This window comes from Lucilia cuprina, chromosome 6, assembly GCF_022045245.1.
Source record: "Lucilia cuprina isolate Lc7/37 chromosome 6, ASM2204524v1, whole genome shotgun sequence".
Taxonomy (NCBI): domain Eukaryota; kingdom Metazoa; phylum Arthropoda; class Insecta; order Diptera; family Calliphoridae; genus Lucilia; species Lucilia cuprina.
In genome coordinates, this window is record NC_060954.1 from 20,783,044 (window position 1) to 20,801,896 (window position 18,853).

Consider the following 18,853-nt stretch of genomic DNA (forward strand, 5'->3'; position numbering starts at 1 on the left):
TTGGATTAGAATAAATATGGCGAGTACATATATTTACCGACAGCCAGAAGGCAATTAGGGCGAGATCAAGTGATAGAATTAAAACTAAGACCTCTTTGGATTGTAAGAAAGCTTTAACTGAATACTCTTCCAGTGCTAAGCTTTACATTATGGGTACCAGGCTAATCAGGGGGTAGTCGGCAACAAAAAGACGAATGTAAGAGCTTTAAAGGAAAGGGAACTTAAAGTAGTTAACCTGACAAACTGAAATAATTAACGGTGCGTAGAACCACAAAGGTATGGGGTGACTCTGATGAGAACAAGGCGAGAAATTTCCTCAAAATGAGTAAGTCTGAAGTTAGTATAATGGTACGTATTCCGAATGGAAACACAGGATTACGAGCACATCTAAGCAAAATTGGACATGCGGTTTCAGACGAATGTAGAGCATGTGGAGAGGACAGTAAAACTCTGGAGCACATTTTTGTCACTGTCAGCCATTCGTCGATGTTAGATCTAAGTATCTTGGAAGCTATTATAACATCCCTTACTAACACTGATTGGAAATTCTTAGGAGTTATGACCAATAAACAGAGTTTCTGAACATTGAAAAATAATATACTCATATGAACAATTTTTTTCCCTGAGAAGGAGTTTCTATATAAAATCTTTTTTTTTTAGAAATCTGTTAAAAATTTATAGTTTTTAAACTTTCCTAATTAGACAAATCTATTAAAAATATATATTATAATCGGTTAAAAATTTGCCTTAATTGTCGTAGGAATTTTACTTTTTATCGATGATTACTTACCTATCTTACCTGCATTGCAAATATTTTGCAAAAATCTCAACTTATTTATATTCAATTTACGTTTGATATTTACAAATGTTCTCTCTCTCCTCTTAATAATTAGTTAAAAAGCAAAAAAAAAAAATACATTAATTATCAACAAACTCTTGAAATATTAATTATGTAAATTTAAAATAGAGAGTTGCATGAAAGCAATTACAAACAATTAAATTCATTTGTTGTTTTTAAACTTAACACTCAAAAAAAAAACTTGAACTTCCATTAAAAAAAATACTGCAAATGACGTTTGATTTCTAAAATAAACACAAGTTGTTTCTTCCTAGCTCTCGCGCGTACTCTCTCCCTCTCTCTATCTATCTCCCTCTCTAATTGCAAAAGTCAAAACCACCTGAAAAAGAAATTAAAAATAATCGATAATAAAAATACGATACGAAAACAAATACGAAATGAAAAAATAATATAAAAATACTTCTCATTAAAACCATAGTGTGAACAAAGTTTACAATAATAATTTATGACAAATTTGCAAACAGTTTAAAAATATCTTCTTACAATTTTATTTATTTTTACTTTATTTTTTTCTTACAAGTTTGTTGATTATTTTGATATTTTTAAGAGTTAGAGAAAAAAAAAAGAAATAGAATGGGAGAGACAGAGATAGAGACAGGAGAGAGATAAAACTAGTGGAAAGATAGTAATTGTAAATACGATCATATTTGAATAGTTAAATAAACAATATTAATTTTTTTTTAAATATCAATAACAATTAGAGTAAATAAAGTGTGAGAGGTTTAGGTGTGACTGTAGATTTTTTCTCACTGTATGTCTGTGAATATTCATTTAAATGTCAATTGTTTAGGGAGAAAAAATATTGCAATATATCGTTTTTTTAATAATATTTGAATAGTATTTAACATATTTTTAAAATATTATAAAAATTTACATAATTATGTATATTTTACTTTTTTATTAGCTTAATTTTTTAATTAAAGCCTTTTTTATACACACAATACTTGGCCCCACCTAATGTATTGGTAGTATTAAATTTCCTATAGTGTTTCATTCTTTTGGCCAGAATTTTAGAATTTTAGTTTAGTTTCAAAATATATTTACATAAGAATTGATGTTGTGATACATTTTTAACTACTAAATTAGAATAAGAATATAATTTGTTATAAAAGAGGAATTTTTCTTAAAGAGGAGAAGTGAAAAGAATTCTTTACTGTTTATTTATGATTTGACCTATATTTGCTATATCATATCAGCAGACTTGAAGAATGATCTACAAAACCGTTAATATATAAAATAATTTATATTATTGTCAAATAAAAGTGTTTGTAATGTGTAATTGTGCAATAACAAATTACAATTAATTGTAATAAAAGTTTTGCCAATTACAATTACTTGTCATTGTAATAAAAAATTTGCCAAGTAATTGTAATTGAAGTTTGCCAATTACAATTACTGTAATTGAAATTCTTTAATTACAATCAGGTAATTATAATAAGAAATTCCATAATAACAATAACAAGTAATTATAATTAACAAAAATTTAATTACAATTATAAATAATTCAATTGGTAAAGTATCAATTACAATTACTTAAAACGTAATTGTAATTGTTCGTAATTAAAACTTTTCTAAGTGTGTTAAAGATACTCAACAAAGTCAATCTTATTTGACATGATTACCTCATATTTGGAGGGAAAATGTAGTTACAAGTTCTTAATTTTTAACCATAGAAATATTTGAATTAGCTATCAAACTTATTTTAAATTTCTATCTTAATAGATTGAAAAAATTTGTTATTTTTAAAGTATTTTTTTCTAAAATATGATGTCATTCTAACAATTCAGTACAACACGCATAGATCTAACCAAACTACCAACAACATATTAAATAATATTTTATTTACCATTGCAAAAAAAAAGCCAAAATAAAAAGAAGTAGTAGTATTATTAATATGTTTGTTGTTCATAACCATAAATATATTTATGGCAAATAAATATATTATGTTCAAAAAGTTATTAAAACAAAAAATCCAAAATTATCAAAAATGTTAAAAAAAGAAGAAATACAACCATTGGTAATGAGTAACATAAGAAATTTAAGTAGGAGTCGTGTGTCGTATCATAAATTATTAAAAGCATAATTTATTTTAAATATCATTTAACAAATATTTAGTTTTAAATTAGGCGAACAAAAAAAAAAAACAAAATCAATAAAGGCGGAAGCTTCTTCTCTTTTATTTTAATACTTTTTTGCTATATGTTTATTTATGGTTATTTCATTTAAATATTTTTTAATTAACTAAAAGGAAATCTTCTTAGATCAGCTATATTTACAGTAAATTCAGTTAATTTTAAATCAAATACATCAGTGTTAATATGTGTTTGGGAGCTCATAAACAACTGTCAACGGATTTAAAATTTTTATTTTAATTAATTGTTAACTACATATTTACTTATTTTTTATTATAAATAATTATATTTAGATGAACATGAATCATCGAATTTTTCGAAAACTTTAAATAGTTATTTATATATCTAAGCAATAGGGTGTTGTTTCGTTTGTCTGGACTTTTTTTAATTTGGGAATTTCAGGGAGTGCACTTTTAAATGAAAACACTTTAATTTTAGGGTTTATTCTGTCTAAAATTTCATAATAAATATCTTTTTTATACTCATCACGTATGTGATAGAAGTTTGTGAAATCGCTGAAAATAGAATAACTTCCCGAACTGCTCTATAGAAAGGGTAAATATTTTCTAGATCTTGGTAATGACTTGCAATTAGAATTACTTACCTATTAACATACATTTCAATGACTACTAAATATTTTTTTTCTGATTACGTAGAAGTACTTTAATAACATCTTATTAATATTGTGTTTTATATAACATAATTAGTCAACTTCTGCGTAACGATATAGAAGCTGTATAATCTAAAATATTTTTAACATTTGTAACATTTTAGGGAGTAATTCCAATACTTTCCCGATTATAACTTTCTGAAATTTAAAACATTATAAAGCAACCCTATTATTTAATCATTAAAAAACATAAAATGTCTATATTAAAAACAGACAAAGACAGACAAGTGTTTGCTTTTCACGGTAAAATCTGTCAAGTAGTCTCAACCCTTGTCAAAATCAAAATAAATCTGTTTTCTTAAAGATTTTTTTATGAAATGAATTTGTAATTTAATCTTGTAATAAAAAAAATGTTGTTATCAAAATGCCAACTCACGTACAAAATCATATTTGAATCTATGTAAACATGAACTCATGCTCCATACATATAACAATTTTAGAACATATGTAGGTCCTTCCGTTCATCTGAATAACAATATTTATAGTTGAAAGAAACAACAGAAACAAAATTAAAACAAAAACGTTTAAACTGGATAGTTAATTACAAAACTATTTAATAAATTTATAATAAATCCAACAACACATATTGATCATGTTTTTTTTTTGTCTTGTCCGTCATATGAATCGTGTAATATTTAATTTCAAATAAATATTCAAAAAATGTGTCTGTTTTTTTATTTTTCTCTGTTTGTTTAACAGATGGTCATCTTACTATTGTTGTCGTGAACGTTATTTTGTTTTAATTATAAACATATTTTTGTTGTTGTTTTTTTTAATTTTTTATTAATAAATAAAGAGTAAAAAACAATAAATTGTATACGTTATAATATTATTAATTATTAATACAAAGTCATTGGCATGTTTATTGAACTTTGATGTTAAAAATATGTATTTTTTTCTGCTTTGACGTCCGTCCGTCTGTCCATATTATATTTGTTGCCATATTAGTGGATTTGGTTACGGTTTTGTAGTAAATTACGGTTCGTATTACTTGGTTGTCTTTTTTTGTCATGCAAATTTTGAGTGTTTTTTCTCGGTTCCCCTTTTTTGCTGTCGTTGTTGTAGTGCTTTACTAAACCATTTTCAGGGTCAATGTTAATAATAACGGTTTTGGTTATTTAAAATTTTATTTAATTTTTTCATTTTTTTCATATTTATAAGTATAAGGAAATGCCAAAATGTAAAATTTTAGATGAGACAATAGAAAAAAAGTTAAATAATTGTTAATACGTGTTAATTGGAATTTTGTGAAATTAAAGTCATGCAAATAATAATGAAAAAATATGTATGAAATAAAAAATACCTTAAATAACAATAGGTAATTAGTATTAAATAGATTTATATAATTAATATTTAAACAAACGAATTTTTTTGTTTCCAGTTGGTCTAAGAAAACGCAAATTTTATATAAATTAGATTCATTAAAATACAAAGGTGTTTCGTATTAAATGGGTTCTATGAAACCATCCTTGAAATTTTGGTTTTTCCAATTTGAAAATGTATTATTTGTACAATTTTTTTTTTGTTCAATAAAAATTTTGAGTTATGTTTAACAACTAAGGTTTATACGAGAAATATTAAAATAATCCAATTTTGTGAATTTCTCAAAAAGTGTTTTACAAGCAACTAAAGTGATTAGTTACTTGTAGTCATATGAAAACTAGTTCTAGAACGAGTACAAACATAATCACTTCAAGTTCCTTGATTGTATAAATGGAACTAGTGCTTTCGTCATTACTTCTAGAACTTGTTTTCTGTAACACAGTTATGATTGTTAAAGTTATTTTTATAAAGTTTTCAAGGAAGCAGTTCCTTAATATAAAACATACAAGTTCCAAAACAAATTCTTGGAACAAATAAGAAAAAAAAGTTCCTCTGAAACAGTTTTAAATTTTGTTCTAAATTAACTGCTTTTAGAAGTGATACCAACAGAACAACTTTAGATTCTTATATTGCAACCTTGAAACTAGTGATGTCGGCATTAGTTCTGAAACCCGTTTTTAAGGATCTAGTACCTTGGATTTAGTTTTACATTGTTATTTCACTAGTTTAAAAGAACAAATAATAGTTTTATTCCATAGATTTGATACCATAATGCTTACACAGAACCATTTCCATAGATACTAGTTTCGAACAAAAAACTTGATCCAAAACTGTTGTAAAGAAGTTGTACTTATATGATATCTTAAACTGGAACTAGTTCCTAGGATGAATATATAAACTTAAATGATGATTAAATAACGCCGTACAAAAATTATCATAGTCTCCTTAAAGCTCCGATAAAACTAGTTCCGAAAGCAATTTTAGACAAAGATGAATGGTATCAATACCAAAACAGAACAAGCATTTTAGAACAAGTAATTAATACAATCCCAGGAAAAACTTATATTTTAAAATTAAATGCATTTTACTACTTACTCATTGACATTTCAACTTATTCTTTCAATACTTGTGGTGTTAATGGAGACGCCCTCGCTTACAAATAGGGAGTTAAATAAGTACTTACAATGCTCGCTTGCAGACAAGTAGTTAGTTTAAGTTTTGTTTTAGTGGCAAATTCAAAAATATGAATTCATTACTCATCATATGTTATAGTTATTGAAAAGGTTTTTTTCTGAGATTTTCCCTAGAATTAACAAATATTACGTTATTTTTAAATCAAAACAAAAAATACATAATAAGAAAATGTAACATATTTTTAACTTAACTTATTTCAGTATTTGTTATAATTATTTGTGGAATTTCCCAACTATGTTTCAATCAATGACCTTGAACTAGTTTTTGGGTTTTCCAACTTAAGCAGGTTGAAAATATATAGAGCGTTGATAGAGTTATGGGTGTAATAGTTTATATTAAGTTTTTTATGTTTGTGTGTTTCATTCATAAAGAGTTTTAAGATTATTTCCAGCAGATAATAAAAATATTTGAATAAGTTTGTTTGTTTTTTTCTAACCAACAATTACAACATATTACAAACTCATTTGAATGCTTGTGTGTTTGTATTATGGCTAATTTGATTTAACTGATTCGACAGAAATAAAAAAGTTAGCAACAACTGTTGTCTTAGTTAATTGCCAGTAAAGTTTGCCACAACTTTGTTGGCGTAAATTTTAAAAGTTTTATGTTTATTTTTGTGGCACGCTATCAGCAATCCGACCGACCGACCCACTCTTTTAGTTTACAAACAAATTGTTAACAATTAAATTAAAGTAATAAATTTAAGCAATTATAGAAAATCTTGAAACAAGATCTTAAAATTATCCAAGATCTTAAATGAATCGTAGACTAGTTATTATTAATTTTAGATGTTTAACTTTGCTTTAGATTTCTATGTCGAATCTATTAATGGCAATTATACGTAAACTTTTTTTCAAATAGAAATATTGCATTCAATTTATTATGCAATAGTTTAGTCGTTTTTAATCTAATACTTGTGTATTTATTTCTCTCGTTTTAAGTTAATTGTTTATAATTTTAATTTATTTGTTTCTTTTTTTACCTTTTAAGGTAAAAGTTATTAGGGATTTGTTTAGCTTTTCATAACCAGTTATCGCTTCTTAAGGCTTTGTGTTCAGCTAATGAATGCATTTGTACTACAAGTCATTATCTAGTTTTCTATAGTGAATGAGTAATTGGTACTGACAATTACTAACTGAAGTATTTACTCATTTAATAAAAATGGAATTGTCGGAGAAATGTTTATGTAAGCTTTGTACTGCTCTTGCTCTTTAAAAGGCCAATAATTTTCAATATATTTCTGTTTTTCTTTTTCAAGTGCATACGTTTTCAACAGTAAAAATAAATAAATAAATAAATAAACTGTATTATCTGAGTTTGTTTTAGAGATTATGAATCATATAGTAGCAGTGTACTTTGTCAGCAGTGGTCGGCAATCAGAGCCATGACTGGTTTCACTAAAACATTAAAAAATTAAAAGCGTTTTGTAGCTTAAATCCTTGTCTATTGGACGTATATAGATCAAATGATCTACAATTCCTTGATCAATACTGAACTGTTAATTTTTTTCTTTTCAATCCTTCTAATATAATAGATAAAAATATATAAGTCTCGCATGTTCTCGTATGATCTTGGGTCCCTTCCTTTGAATGCCCCACGTTTAATTTATTAGTAATATTATACTTTTAAAACAGTCTAATTCGGGAAGTAATTCCAAAGACATTTCGATCTGTTTCCTAACCTCGATCCTTATTCATGATCTGGCATTATAATTTTAATTACACAGACAGACAAAATTTGAAATTAAAATCGAAACCCTTAGCAAAATTTTTTTTAACAGTGTAATTTCTTAAATATTTAAAGTTTTAATAATTTGCACTTTATAAAATAATCAATAATAAAAAAAGAAACAATTTATTCACAAAATTTAAAAGTCGTTCTACAACTAATCATTCAATAATAAGTATATATATAGCAGTTAAAAGTGATTAAATTATTTGTGATTTTTTTTGCTTTCTATAAAATGTATAATTAACTTTTCCTTGTAGAATATATGGACGAAAGTTCTATGAAATGGAATATTTTTCTTGAAATACATTTTTTAATAGTTCTTATTACATTACTTTGTTTGTGGCAACAATATTTTGTTTTCACTTAAATTAACAAATAATTACTTATAATTCTCAGTTAGTTGAGAATTTTAAATGTATTACTTATTACTTGTTACTTGCAATAAGTTATTGACTGTAAAGGTTTCTAATTAATATATATTTTTGTATACAAAGTCCTATTTAATAATCTTTTATTATTTGTAATTGATTCAATTACATTTTTAATTAATTTAACAAAGTGTATTGTTTTATAATTCTCAATTAATTAATTGAGATTATTTTGTGTATAAATAGTTAGGATGTAAACTACATTAAATCCGAGTCCACTATCGTGTCTTAGTACACTATTAAGTCCCCTATTGCTTTCCTTATTGCAACCAGTTTTTGGCTATAAAAGCTTTCGTATACAAAATAAACATGTTATACGTTTTATATTATTAATACTTTTATACGTTTTTTAATGGATTCTCTTTCTGTTTTTTTTATTTTCAATTAATACCTGTTAATTTGTTGTTACTTTCATATAAATCATGTGCAAATTTTGAATAAAGATGATTGAATTGCTTTAAAATTAGTCAAACGAAAAACACTTGAAAAGGGAAATGAAAAAAAAAACTTCTTTGAAATTTTTTTTGTTTATTTTTAAAAATGACTTTTGTACTTTAATTAACGACTATTTGATTGGCGACCTTGTTTATTTTATTATAGTTTTTATACCCTACACCACTTTAGCGAGGAGGGTATATTGGGTTTGTACTGATGTTTGTAACGCACAATAATATTGGTCCTATACCCACCATAAAGTATACCAATAGGCTCAGAATCATTTTCTGAATTGATTTAGCTATGTCCGTTCGTCTGTAAACCTTGCAATCAAACTACAGGTCGCAATTTTGAAGATAATCCAATGAAATTTGGTACATGATCTTCTATTGTCCAAGGGTAGAAACCTATTGGAAATGGTTAAGATCGGTCCATTATTTTACCTAGCCTCTATACAACTGAATCCCTCAATAGGGCTTGTAAACCTTATAATCAAACTACAGGTCGCAATTTTGGAGATAATTCAATGAATTTGGCACGTGATCTTATGTGGTACCGTAGATGAAGCCTACTGAAAATGGTTAACATCGGTCCATTATTTCACCTAGCCCTCATACAACTGAACCCCCGAATAGGGATTTTAAACTTTGTAATCAAACTATAGGTCGGAATTTTGGAGATAATTCAATGAAATTTGGCACATGATCTTCCGTGGTACCGTAGACAAAGCCTATTGAAAATGGTTAATATCGGTCCATAGAGCTTGTAAACATTTTAATCAAACTGCAGGTCGCAACTTTGGAGAAAATTCAATGAAATTTGGAACATGATATTTTATTGTACCGTAGACGAAGCCTATTGATAATAGTTATCATCGGTCATTTATTTCACGTAGGTCCTATACATCTGAACCCGCCAATATGGCTTAAGTTCAAAATTATGTTCAAGTTCTATACTAGCCTTGATAATCCTCATGAACTTTATAATTATAGAACCTCATTTGATCCTATCCCCTATAAAAAGCTCCCATCAAAATTTTTCTTAAATTTACAGTTTTATTAAACAATAAATGGCTTAAGTGTATATGAGGCAAGGTACAATTAGACTTTAATGCTATACAATGAAAACTAAGCAGGTGTAGGGTATTATATGGTCGTTATATGATTTAGTATTTCTTTGTTTATTTTTATTTTTATTGTTTTTTTTTTTTGGAAATTATTAATGTTTGTAGTATTTATCGTGTTGAAATAAAAACAATTATAAAATTTATGAATGAAGTTTATTCTTAAGAATTTAATTATATTTATTTTAATTTAATTATTAGTCATTCTGACAAATAACATAAAATATTCGGGATTTAGTTAGAGAAGCTAATGTATAACAATGTCCATTTAGCCTTGATCTCAAATATTTTAGGGGTTTTAGTTTTAAGAATATTGAATTGATAATAAACCATTATTAAGTTATTTTTAAGGTTTACAAAGGATTTAAATTATATTACGTAATTTTCATAGTAAACTGTTAACACGACTTAAAATTACTTAGAAATCTTGGCATTTTTTATTTAAAACTAAAATTATTTAAATGACAATAAATATCTAAATAAATCAAGTACATTTATGTCACGTTCAATGATTTCATTACTTATTTCATTTCTTTTAACTATTGAAAATTTTACAAAAAATAAAAAAACGCAAATAAAAAGACAATAAAACAATTGTTAAAGTAATTGACAAAAATTGACTGGTTTATTTATAACAATTAACCCATGAAAGCTGATCATATGGTCAGGGTAATAAATAATAATTAAGTAAAATTATGGCTCCTTATTTATGAGGGTTTAAAAGTGCGTGAATGGGTACCCAAACTACCCCTCACCTCCTTGAATAAGAAATCTTGCATGTGGTTTGTTTTTTGGAATGATTTGCTAAAATGTTGTGTTTATTGTTTATTGAATTTGATTAAATTCAATTAAATTAATACATACACTAATACAATTATTTCATTTATTTCTGTTTAGATGAACGCGATGCCATTCAAAAGAAAACATTCACAAAATGGGTCAACAAACATCTTAAAAAGGTAAAGTATTTTTCTTATACAAAAGAAGAGAAAAAAAAAATAACACAATTAAATTTAATTGTGTACGATTTTTTTCTAAATTGAAAATAAAAAATAAACCAAAATTGATATAATAATAATGATTTTGATAAGTACTTAAGGCAAACAAATATATTGTATGTAGTTACATACCAGTTACTAGCTCTAACTTTTTTACAAAAAACATACTTTCTCTAATGATGTGAAATGTATTTTGTTGTATCATTATAATTTTCCTAAAAAAGAAAACAAAACAATGTAAAAGTTGTACTTTTACTTTAAAATGACAATAGATTTCTTAGATTTGTTTTAATTTTAAAATATTTAAATGTATATTGGGTAATTTTTAAAGTTTTAGGCTTATTATTAATATAAATCCTTACTTCTCTTAACGCTAGAAAACTTTTGCTAGAATGAAAAAATCTTAGACTTAATTTCTTTAAAAAAAATGGCTAATAATCTTTTTCAGTTATCCAATATTAGACGTTGCTTGATTATAATAATAAATGTAATACTTTTCCCTTTTTCCTCATTAATAATTCATTTTTATGCTTTTTCTAAAACTCCCTAATAATTATGCAGCATTGGAAATATGCCAAGGTATTGTGTATTATATTTTTTTTAAGTAAAATTTGTAAAATAGAAATTTTTTTCTTAATTATTATTTAATTGCTTAAATTTTTTTCTCTGTAAAATAAACATTAAATTAAATTCCAGACCTATACAATGTTACATGTTTGTGTTTACACAAATGGGGCTCCCTGTTGTCCACAGTCTGCCGTAAGTTCAAAAAGGCTGCTTTTAACTATTCTTTAGCAAAAAAATTTTCGTTTTTTTTTTATAATTTTTTATTTTAATTGCAAAATAATCAAGCTTAAAAAGGCATAACTTTCTGAAATATATTTAAACATATTTAGTTACTGTCCAATGTATATGGTAAAATCGATCATATTGCTTACAGCTTGAATCAATTTATAGTATTTTCTGAATTATTTAAAGTCTCCTAAGTATTTGACATTCGTTAGCTAGACCAATTTCAAGATAGTATTTTCATTGAATAATTCCTTTAAAATGAAAAGTATTCTGGTTCTAAAACGTTTTGTTTTCCCGAGAATCTTAACAGTAAAACAAAATATCTTAGTTAATCAAAATCATATCTTTAAACCTCAAAAAATTTATAACAGCATTTACTTCAAATATTCTTAACCGGTATAGGATCATTGATAGACTGAAATTCAAAAACCTAGTTACGTTACAGTCTTTCGCAGAGGAAGTACATAAAGGTTTAGTTCAGTTCCAGTTCTGTTATAATTTTGTTCTGGTTATATTCTAGTTCAGTTTTAGAACTGAACTAGAACTGAACTAGAACTGAACTAAAACTGTCAGTTCTAGTTCAGTTCTAGTTCAGTTCTAGTTCAGTTCTAGTTCAGTTCTAGTTCAGTTCTAGTTCAGTTCTAGTTCAGTTCTAGTTCAGTTCTAGTTCAGTTCTAGTTCAGTTCTAGTTCAGTTCTAGTTCAGTTCTAGTTCAGTTCTAGTTCAGTTCTAGTTCAGTTCTAGTTCAGTTCTAGTTCAGTTCTAGTTCAGTTCTAGTTCAGTTCATTTCTAGTTCAGTTCAGTTCTAGTTCAGTTCTGGTTTATTTTAGATAAAAAAACAGTAGTCGTTAGAAAGAGTAACTAGATAATATTTTTTATTTTGAAATCTCAAATGTAAATATTAAATTTATCTCGGCCTATGTTAACTATTGCAGCCGAACACTGTCCTAACTTCATAATTATAATACAGAAACTTCCCAAATGTTAAACTAAAAGAAACTAAATTTAATAACAAAAAATGATTAACAATTTTTCTTGTTTCATAAAGTACTTCCGTTTTAAAGTAGAAAGCTTTAAATTTTAATTTAAAAAAATGCTACAAATTTTACTAATAAATGCAAAATATCAAAAATTAAATTAGTTTTTATTTTTTTTTTTTGGTATTTTTTTATTATTTTTTTCTGTTACAATGCGTAAGAAGTTGCTCTCGCAAATTAAATACAAAATAAACGCCACAAGACTTTTAATTTATTTTGTTTTTTATTTTGCATGTTTGAAATATTTTTATTTAAAAAAACTTTTACTTTTTTTTAAACTTTATTTATTTTATTTTCTTTTTTTTTTCATTTCCAAAACAATATTATAAATTCATCTCACAATTTGTTTAAAATTTTGGCCAAAAACTTAAATACAAACAACTAAAATAAATAGGCCAATAGACGTGTTGAAGACTTATTTGAAGATTTACGAGATGGACACAATTTGCTCTCACTCTTGGAAGTGCTATCTGGCGAACACTTGGTAAGTTGTTGTTATTTTTTCAAATCCTTAGAAATAATGAAATTAATTTGTATTTTTTATAAACTTGCAGCCAAGAGAGAAGGGAAAAATGCGTTTCCATATGATACAAAATGCACAAATGGCTTTAGATTTTTTACGCTATAAAAAAATCAAATTAGTGAATATAAGAGCAGAAGATATTGTGGATGGTAATCCAAAATTAACACTCGGTTTGATCTGGACTATTATTTTACACTTCCAGGTATGTTTAAAACTAGTTAAATTACCAACATAAAAAGTGGGCGAGTGTGTAAAGGCTAAAATAAAACTTAAAAAGGTTTCATTTGCTGCTAGAATGCATAGGAAGTAGTTATGTACATTGTACATACTTATATGTATGTATATATCTACATTAACATGTTACATACTGGATTTCCTACGCTATTTTTGCTAATTTATTATACTTTCAATTTCAAATATTTAATAGTTTTTAATTTGGTATTTATATATATTTTACACGTCATGTCATTTAAAAACTTAAAACGCGACCATGGTGTAAGCGTTTTCATAGAATTTTTAAGAGTAGGAGCTACACATTTCAACATTAATACTCTATCTATGTATATACTGCCCACACAATCCAAAAAAAATTGAACTAAAAACTCTGGCCAAATATTAGCTCAAAATAAACAGCCTCGATTCTATTCTTCGATTTTAGTTGTTCTGCTGTAATATTTATGTATTTGTTTTCATTGATTACTTTTGCGATTAAATGCGTTGTTTTAATATCGATTGTTGTCATACCAGTAAAATGCCAAATATGGCAGGTAGGTGGCGGCAGTAACAGCACTCAAAAACAACGACAACGCCAAGTAATAGCATCTACGAACAACAACTTGTATCGGACGAATAAATAAGCAACCAGCAACATTTGTTATGTTCTGCTGACACACATTGTCTACGCGCATGCGCAACAAACACCTACACCGTACACAATGCTACATGTATAAATTACAATTACAATTATTTCAATATACAGCCAGTTAGTTTTGTTTATTATTTTTTTCCATTTCATGATTGAAATCTTAAAAATTGCATCACTTATGTACGATTCATTTACATATTGTTTTTTTTTTTCAACAAAATCATTGAATAAGTTAAAAGTAGGGTGGTATTTTTTAATTGAATTATTTACATATTTTAGCAAATCTGAACTTAATGTTAAAGCGAAATTGTAGAAAAAAATTTGTCAAAAATAAAACTAGTTCTAGAGAACTTGGAAGAAGGTTTATATGTTCTCAAAAGCATTAATAGAACTAATTACGACATTAATATATACGAACAAAGGTCATTACTTAAAGAACTAATTTCGTAAATGTTCTCTGGACAATGACAAACTATTTTTATTTAAGATACTTAACGATAATAGATATCCAGGTCAACTTGGTCTCTATATAATGCTCTCAGGTCAAACTTATCTATAAGCCTCTGCAGGGAGTGGAAATGAATGCTGTTATCTGCAATTATAGAACACTATGTCATATTTGGCATTTATGCCAGATGATTAGGTCTTAAAGATGAATATGAGAGAGTTTTCATATACTCGGCTACTGCTCGACATTTAACGAGAATGGAGAGTATTTCTATTGTATCAGGTATGGATGAGCTATCTAGGATAAATGTTAATCATATTCTTATCGTTATCAACAAAACCTGGGGGTTCAAATCTAGAAGTAGTTAGTAATACTCCTCACAAAAAATAAATGGACCCTAGTGAGCTGCTCATGGTTTGTCTACCATTAGAAGGACAATAACCGAAAAAAGTTATTTATTTAAATTTCACAAATTCTTTAAATATTTCGAATTTTTTCATAAAAAAGTATAACAACTGATTTTTCTTTGCATTTTCCGCTTTTAATATCATTTGTGAACGAATGAAATTATTTAGTATTTGAATTAAACTGGTTCGGCCTGTGTAGGCACTTTGCAACCAGATTGAAGTTTTACGTATTTGCAATTTAAATCGATTAACACATCGAAACTCAACAAGATTATAAAAATCCTCCCTACTGCATATAAATATGTATATAATGACTTATTCAAGTTTTATGGAGTTTTCTGTTTTCCATCATAACCACCATATGTTGTTAAAAAAAGGCTGACAAAAAGTCATTAAAGGAAAAAGAATACAAGTATAAAAAAAAACTCAATTACCAAAATAAAACTTCTTTGGGGTTAAAGAAAAAAACATCGAAAAGAAAACAAGTTGCACTTTTATAACTTTTACTGTCTCAAGGATTTATTATTGTTAAACTTGATCAAAAAGTTGCAGTTTACCAATTATATAGCGGGTGCACAATCATACAAAATTCAATGATGATGATGATGATAATAATGACAATGTTCATGATCACACAATCATGTTGGTGACGAAGATGTTTTAGTTTATATATGATGATGTCATAGCATTATTTATTATTATTATTTGTTGTTGTTGTTGTTAAATAACAAATCAACTGGATTTATGTTTAATTTTTTTCTCTTGTTGTTATTTTATTTAAATTGCAACAATTTAAAAGATTTCCAGTATAAAACGATCGGACTAACCGACAGACACTATGACAAAATATGTACATATATGCAATATATACAATTGTTATTATTGTTATTTGTTTGTTTATTGTTTTTTTAATTTTATTGAAATCACTCTGTTAAGGATTTTCCAAAGCAATTGTTTTTTTTTTTTTTAATTTTATTCCACACCTTCAATGATTTGCTGTCATGGTCATTCATTTAAAGTGGCGAAATTTATATTTATGTGTAGTATCATAACAGTCAATCAATTTAAAATAATATTTATCATCTATTGAACTTTTATCTAAATTATTATTATTGTTTTGAACAGTATTAAACTGTTAATATTGATTGCTATAAACAATTTAGTGCTAAAAACACCATTTCCATTTTGAAATTTTATGGATTAAAAATTGTCATTTAGAAAGCTTTAGAAACAAATTTTAAAATTCAATTGTTGATATGCTGTTAACTATTTTATATTTTTTAATTAGATAACAGCAAGTCTTCCACTGACGACGGACAGTTCAGAAGTGAGTTATTTTTGATATATTATAATAATTATTCAATTTATAATTTGGGTGTCCACTTCGAATAAGTTCTTTAATTCATACAGATAATGACTAGCTTCAGTATCTGGTTGTGATGGTTTGGATGTTGTGGCAATATTGTTTGGTAGTTCTACTTCTATAGAGTATGGTTGTATACCAAACTGAGTAAAATGTCAAAGGCCAATGATCATCTTTAGTCCAAACAGATTTGAAATCATCTTCCTAAATCAATAATGTCTTCTTTCCTCAAAATTCCCAAAACAAAATTATACTTAAACTTTCACCCTTGTATTCGAAAAGATATTAATGGCTTATTTTAGGTTTATTACGTACATTTTCCATACAATATTCCTACAATAAACCCTCAATAACTCTATTAAGCGTTTGTGAATATAGGGGTCAGTATTTACAATAATTTGTTAATTTTTTATAAAAAAAACATTAATTTTTAACTTTTCAAAACGTTATAAACAAATAAATGTATTTCATTTAAATTTTTTTGTTGTTCTGTTTTTTTATTTATTTTTATATTTTGTTGTAGTTGCTTACTTAAAAATAAATCAAAATAATAAAAGGGGTAATGTCTTTAAACAGAATTAACAAAAAAAATTAAAGAAAAAAAAAAACAAGAAGAACGACAAAAAAAATTTCGCCTTCAATTTGAAGTAAATTAAAACATTATTTAGTCTTGTTTTCTCTTAAGGTTTGTTATTTTTTATTAAACATTTTTTCATATATATTTTTTGTTTTTGGTTTTATCTTAACAATTTTGTTAACAACAACTACAATAAAAATGACGAAAACTTGAAAAATCACTGTTGGTATGACATCACCTTTTTCTTGTCTGATTTAAGACAAATATAAGAGAGAAAAAAAAACAAATCTGGTAGAAACCAAAAATATATAAAGCTTTAAACTACGTAAAAATTAAATATCTCATACAAAAAAAGCAACATAAATGCGATCATTCGTTTTGTATCAAGAAAGTGCTAAGTCAAAAGAAACTAGTATTTAATTAAAACGGTTTTCTAAATAACTTAATTAAATCATAGGATTATAGCCTAGTCTATAGTCTATCTAATGACTTATTAACACGTCCAATTGTGTGCTGGTCTGTTTAAACAAAGGTCGTGGGGTCAATTCTGAGCAGAGTGCACTACTAAAGGAGTGCAATTTCGATAAAGGCCAAGGTGTATTTCTTTGGATTTAATGTAACTGCGATAAAAAAAACTCGAATCTTGATTTAGAACACTTTTAAAGTAAATAAGCGTTTTAATGTGTTTAATTCTAACGTGTTTTTGTAATTTTAAAATGTCTTTGTATTAGTGACGTTAGTAAATGTTATTATTGTTCTTAGTTAACAATAAATCTCAAGTTGTTCTAAAGACTTAACCCAAAAAATATTTCCTTTATTTACATTGAAACCAGAAAATTGCATTAAAGTTTAAGTCAAACTATGTTCTCAACACCTATTGTTTTGGACAAGAAGTCATCAAAAACTTGAGGGTACGAACAATAGCATAAAAAGTTCGATTGTTTTTATTATATTGTTTTTAATAAAACAAAATTAAGCAAATATCATCTTTTATATTTTAAATAGGGTAACGAATCTGAATCATTGAGGTTGACAGTTTTATACAAAATTGTGCGATTATTTACACCAAATTTTGTCAGATTTTTTTAACAAAAAATTAAAGAAAATTGTATCTAAACAATTCACTTAAATAGCAGCTGATGCAAGCAACCGACCGACAATCAATTAGAAACGTCAAATACATTCGTTTGGTTTATCACCTCCACGCAAAAAAAAAACATAAATAGAAAAATAAAATTCCTAATGTCAACTTATTTTTGTTTGTGTGTGTGTGTCATGCCGTATGCAAATTAATAAATATTTAAATGACAATCAATTTAGAGAATTAAATAAAACATTTAAAACAAAACGAGTTTTTGCATTTTCAATCGCAATTTTCAAAATCGCATTTGAAATTTTGTGAATGAATTTTTGTTGTTGTTTTAGTTTTAAACGAAAACAACTGCCGCCTAAACATGATTGTAATTGAATAAAATTAAGTCGATTTGTATGCCTTATTAAATGCATTTTTTTATTATAAATTTATTTCGAAAAAAAGAAACTTGTGATGATTAAAATATTTGTGTAGGATGTGTGTTTAATGACTGGAATACTTGTTCCATATTTAGAAATTCAAATTCATGTGTATTTGAATAATTTTATTTCCAAAACAGGTAAATTGTCTTCTAATAAGTGTCAAAATACTTGCAAATTAATATAATTATAGATCGAAACTATACAGGACTTTAATTTTAAAATAACGAATATCGTCCATGAAACAGAACAGAACCACTTTAGATTATTTAATGGCTTACATGGAACTAGTTACTTCGCCATTAATTCTAGAACAAGTTCTTTGGGACATTATTGTAAATCAGATACTTACATGTTATATCATTTAGAAAAACATTTCGAAAATACAATTTAAATTTGTAAGGTGCACATGCTAAAACAATTTTAGGTTCCTACA

At 26.1% G+C, this 18,853-nt stretch overlaps 1 protein-coding gene across 36 annotated transcripts in view; it reads left to right on the plus strand.

The window, feature by feature from the left end:
- Window positions 1-18,853, plus strand: part of LOC111681517 (microtubule-actin cross-linking factor 1) — a 133,010-nt gene that overhangs the window by 52,763 nt on the left and 61,394 nt on the right. For 17 of the 36 annotated variants that reach the window (XM_046954556.1, XM_046954563.1, XM_046954565.1 and 14 more), the window contains exons 3-5: window positions 10,793-10,854; window positions 13,117-13,206; window positions 13,277-13,447. In XM_046954556.1, the coding sequence (XP_046810512.1) occupies window positions 10,793-10,854; window positions 13,117-13,206; window positions 13,277-13,447 (323 nt within the window). Of the gene's footprint in view, window positions 1-10,792; window positions 10,855-11,454; window positions 11,473-11,589; window positions 11,653-13,116; window positions 13,207-13,276; window positions 13,448-18,853 lie in introns of all 36 variants that reach the window. The other 19 variants (XM_046954554.1, XM_046954536.1, XM_046954546.1 and 16 more) reach the window with 2 other exon arrangements.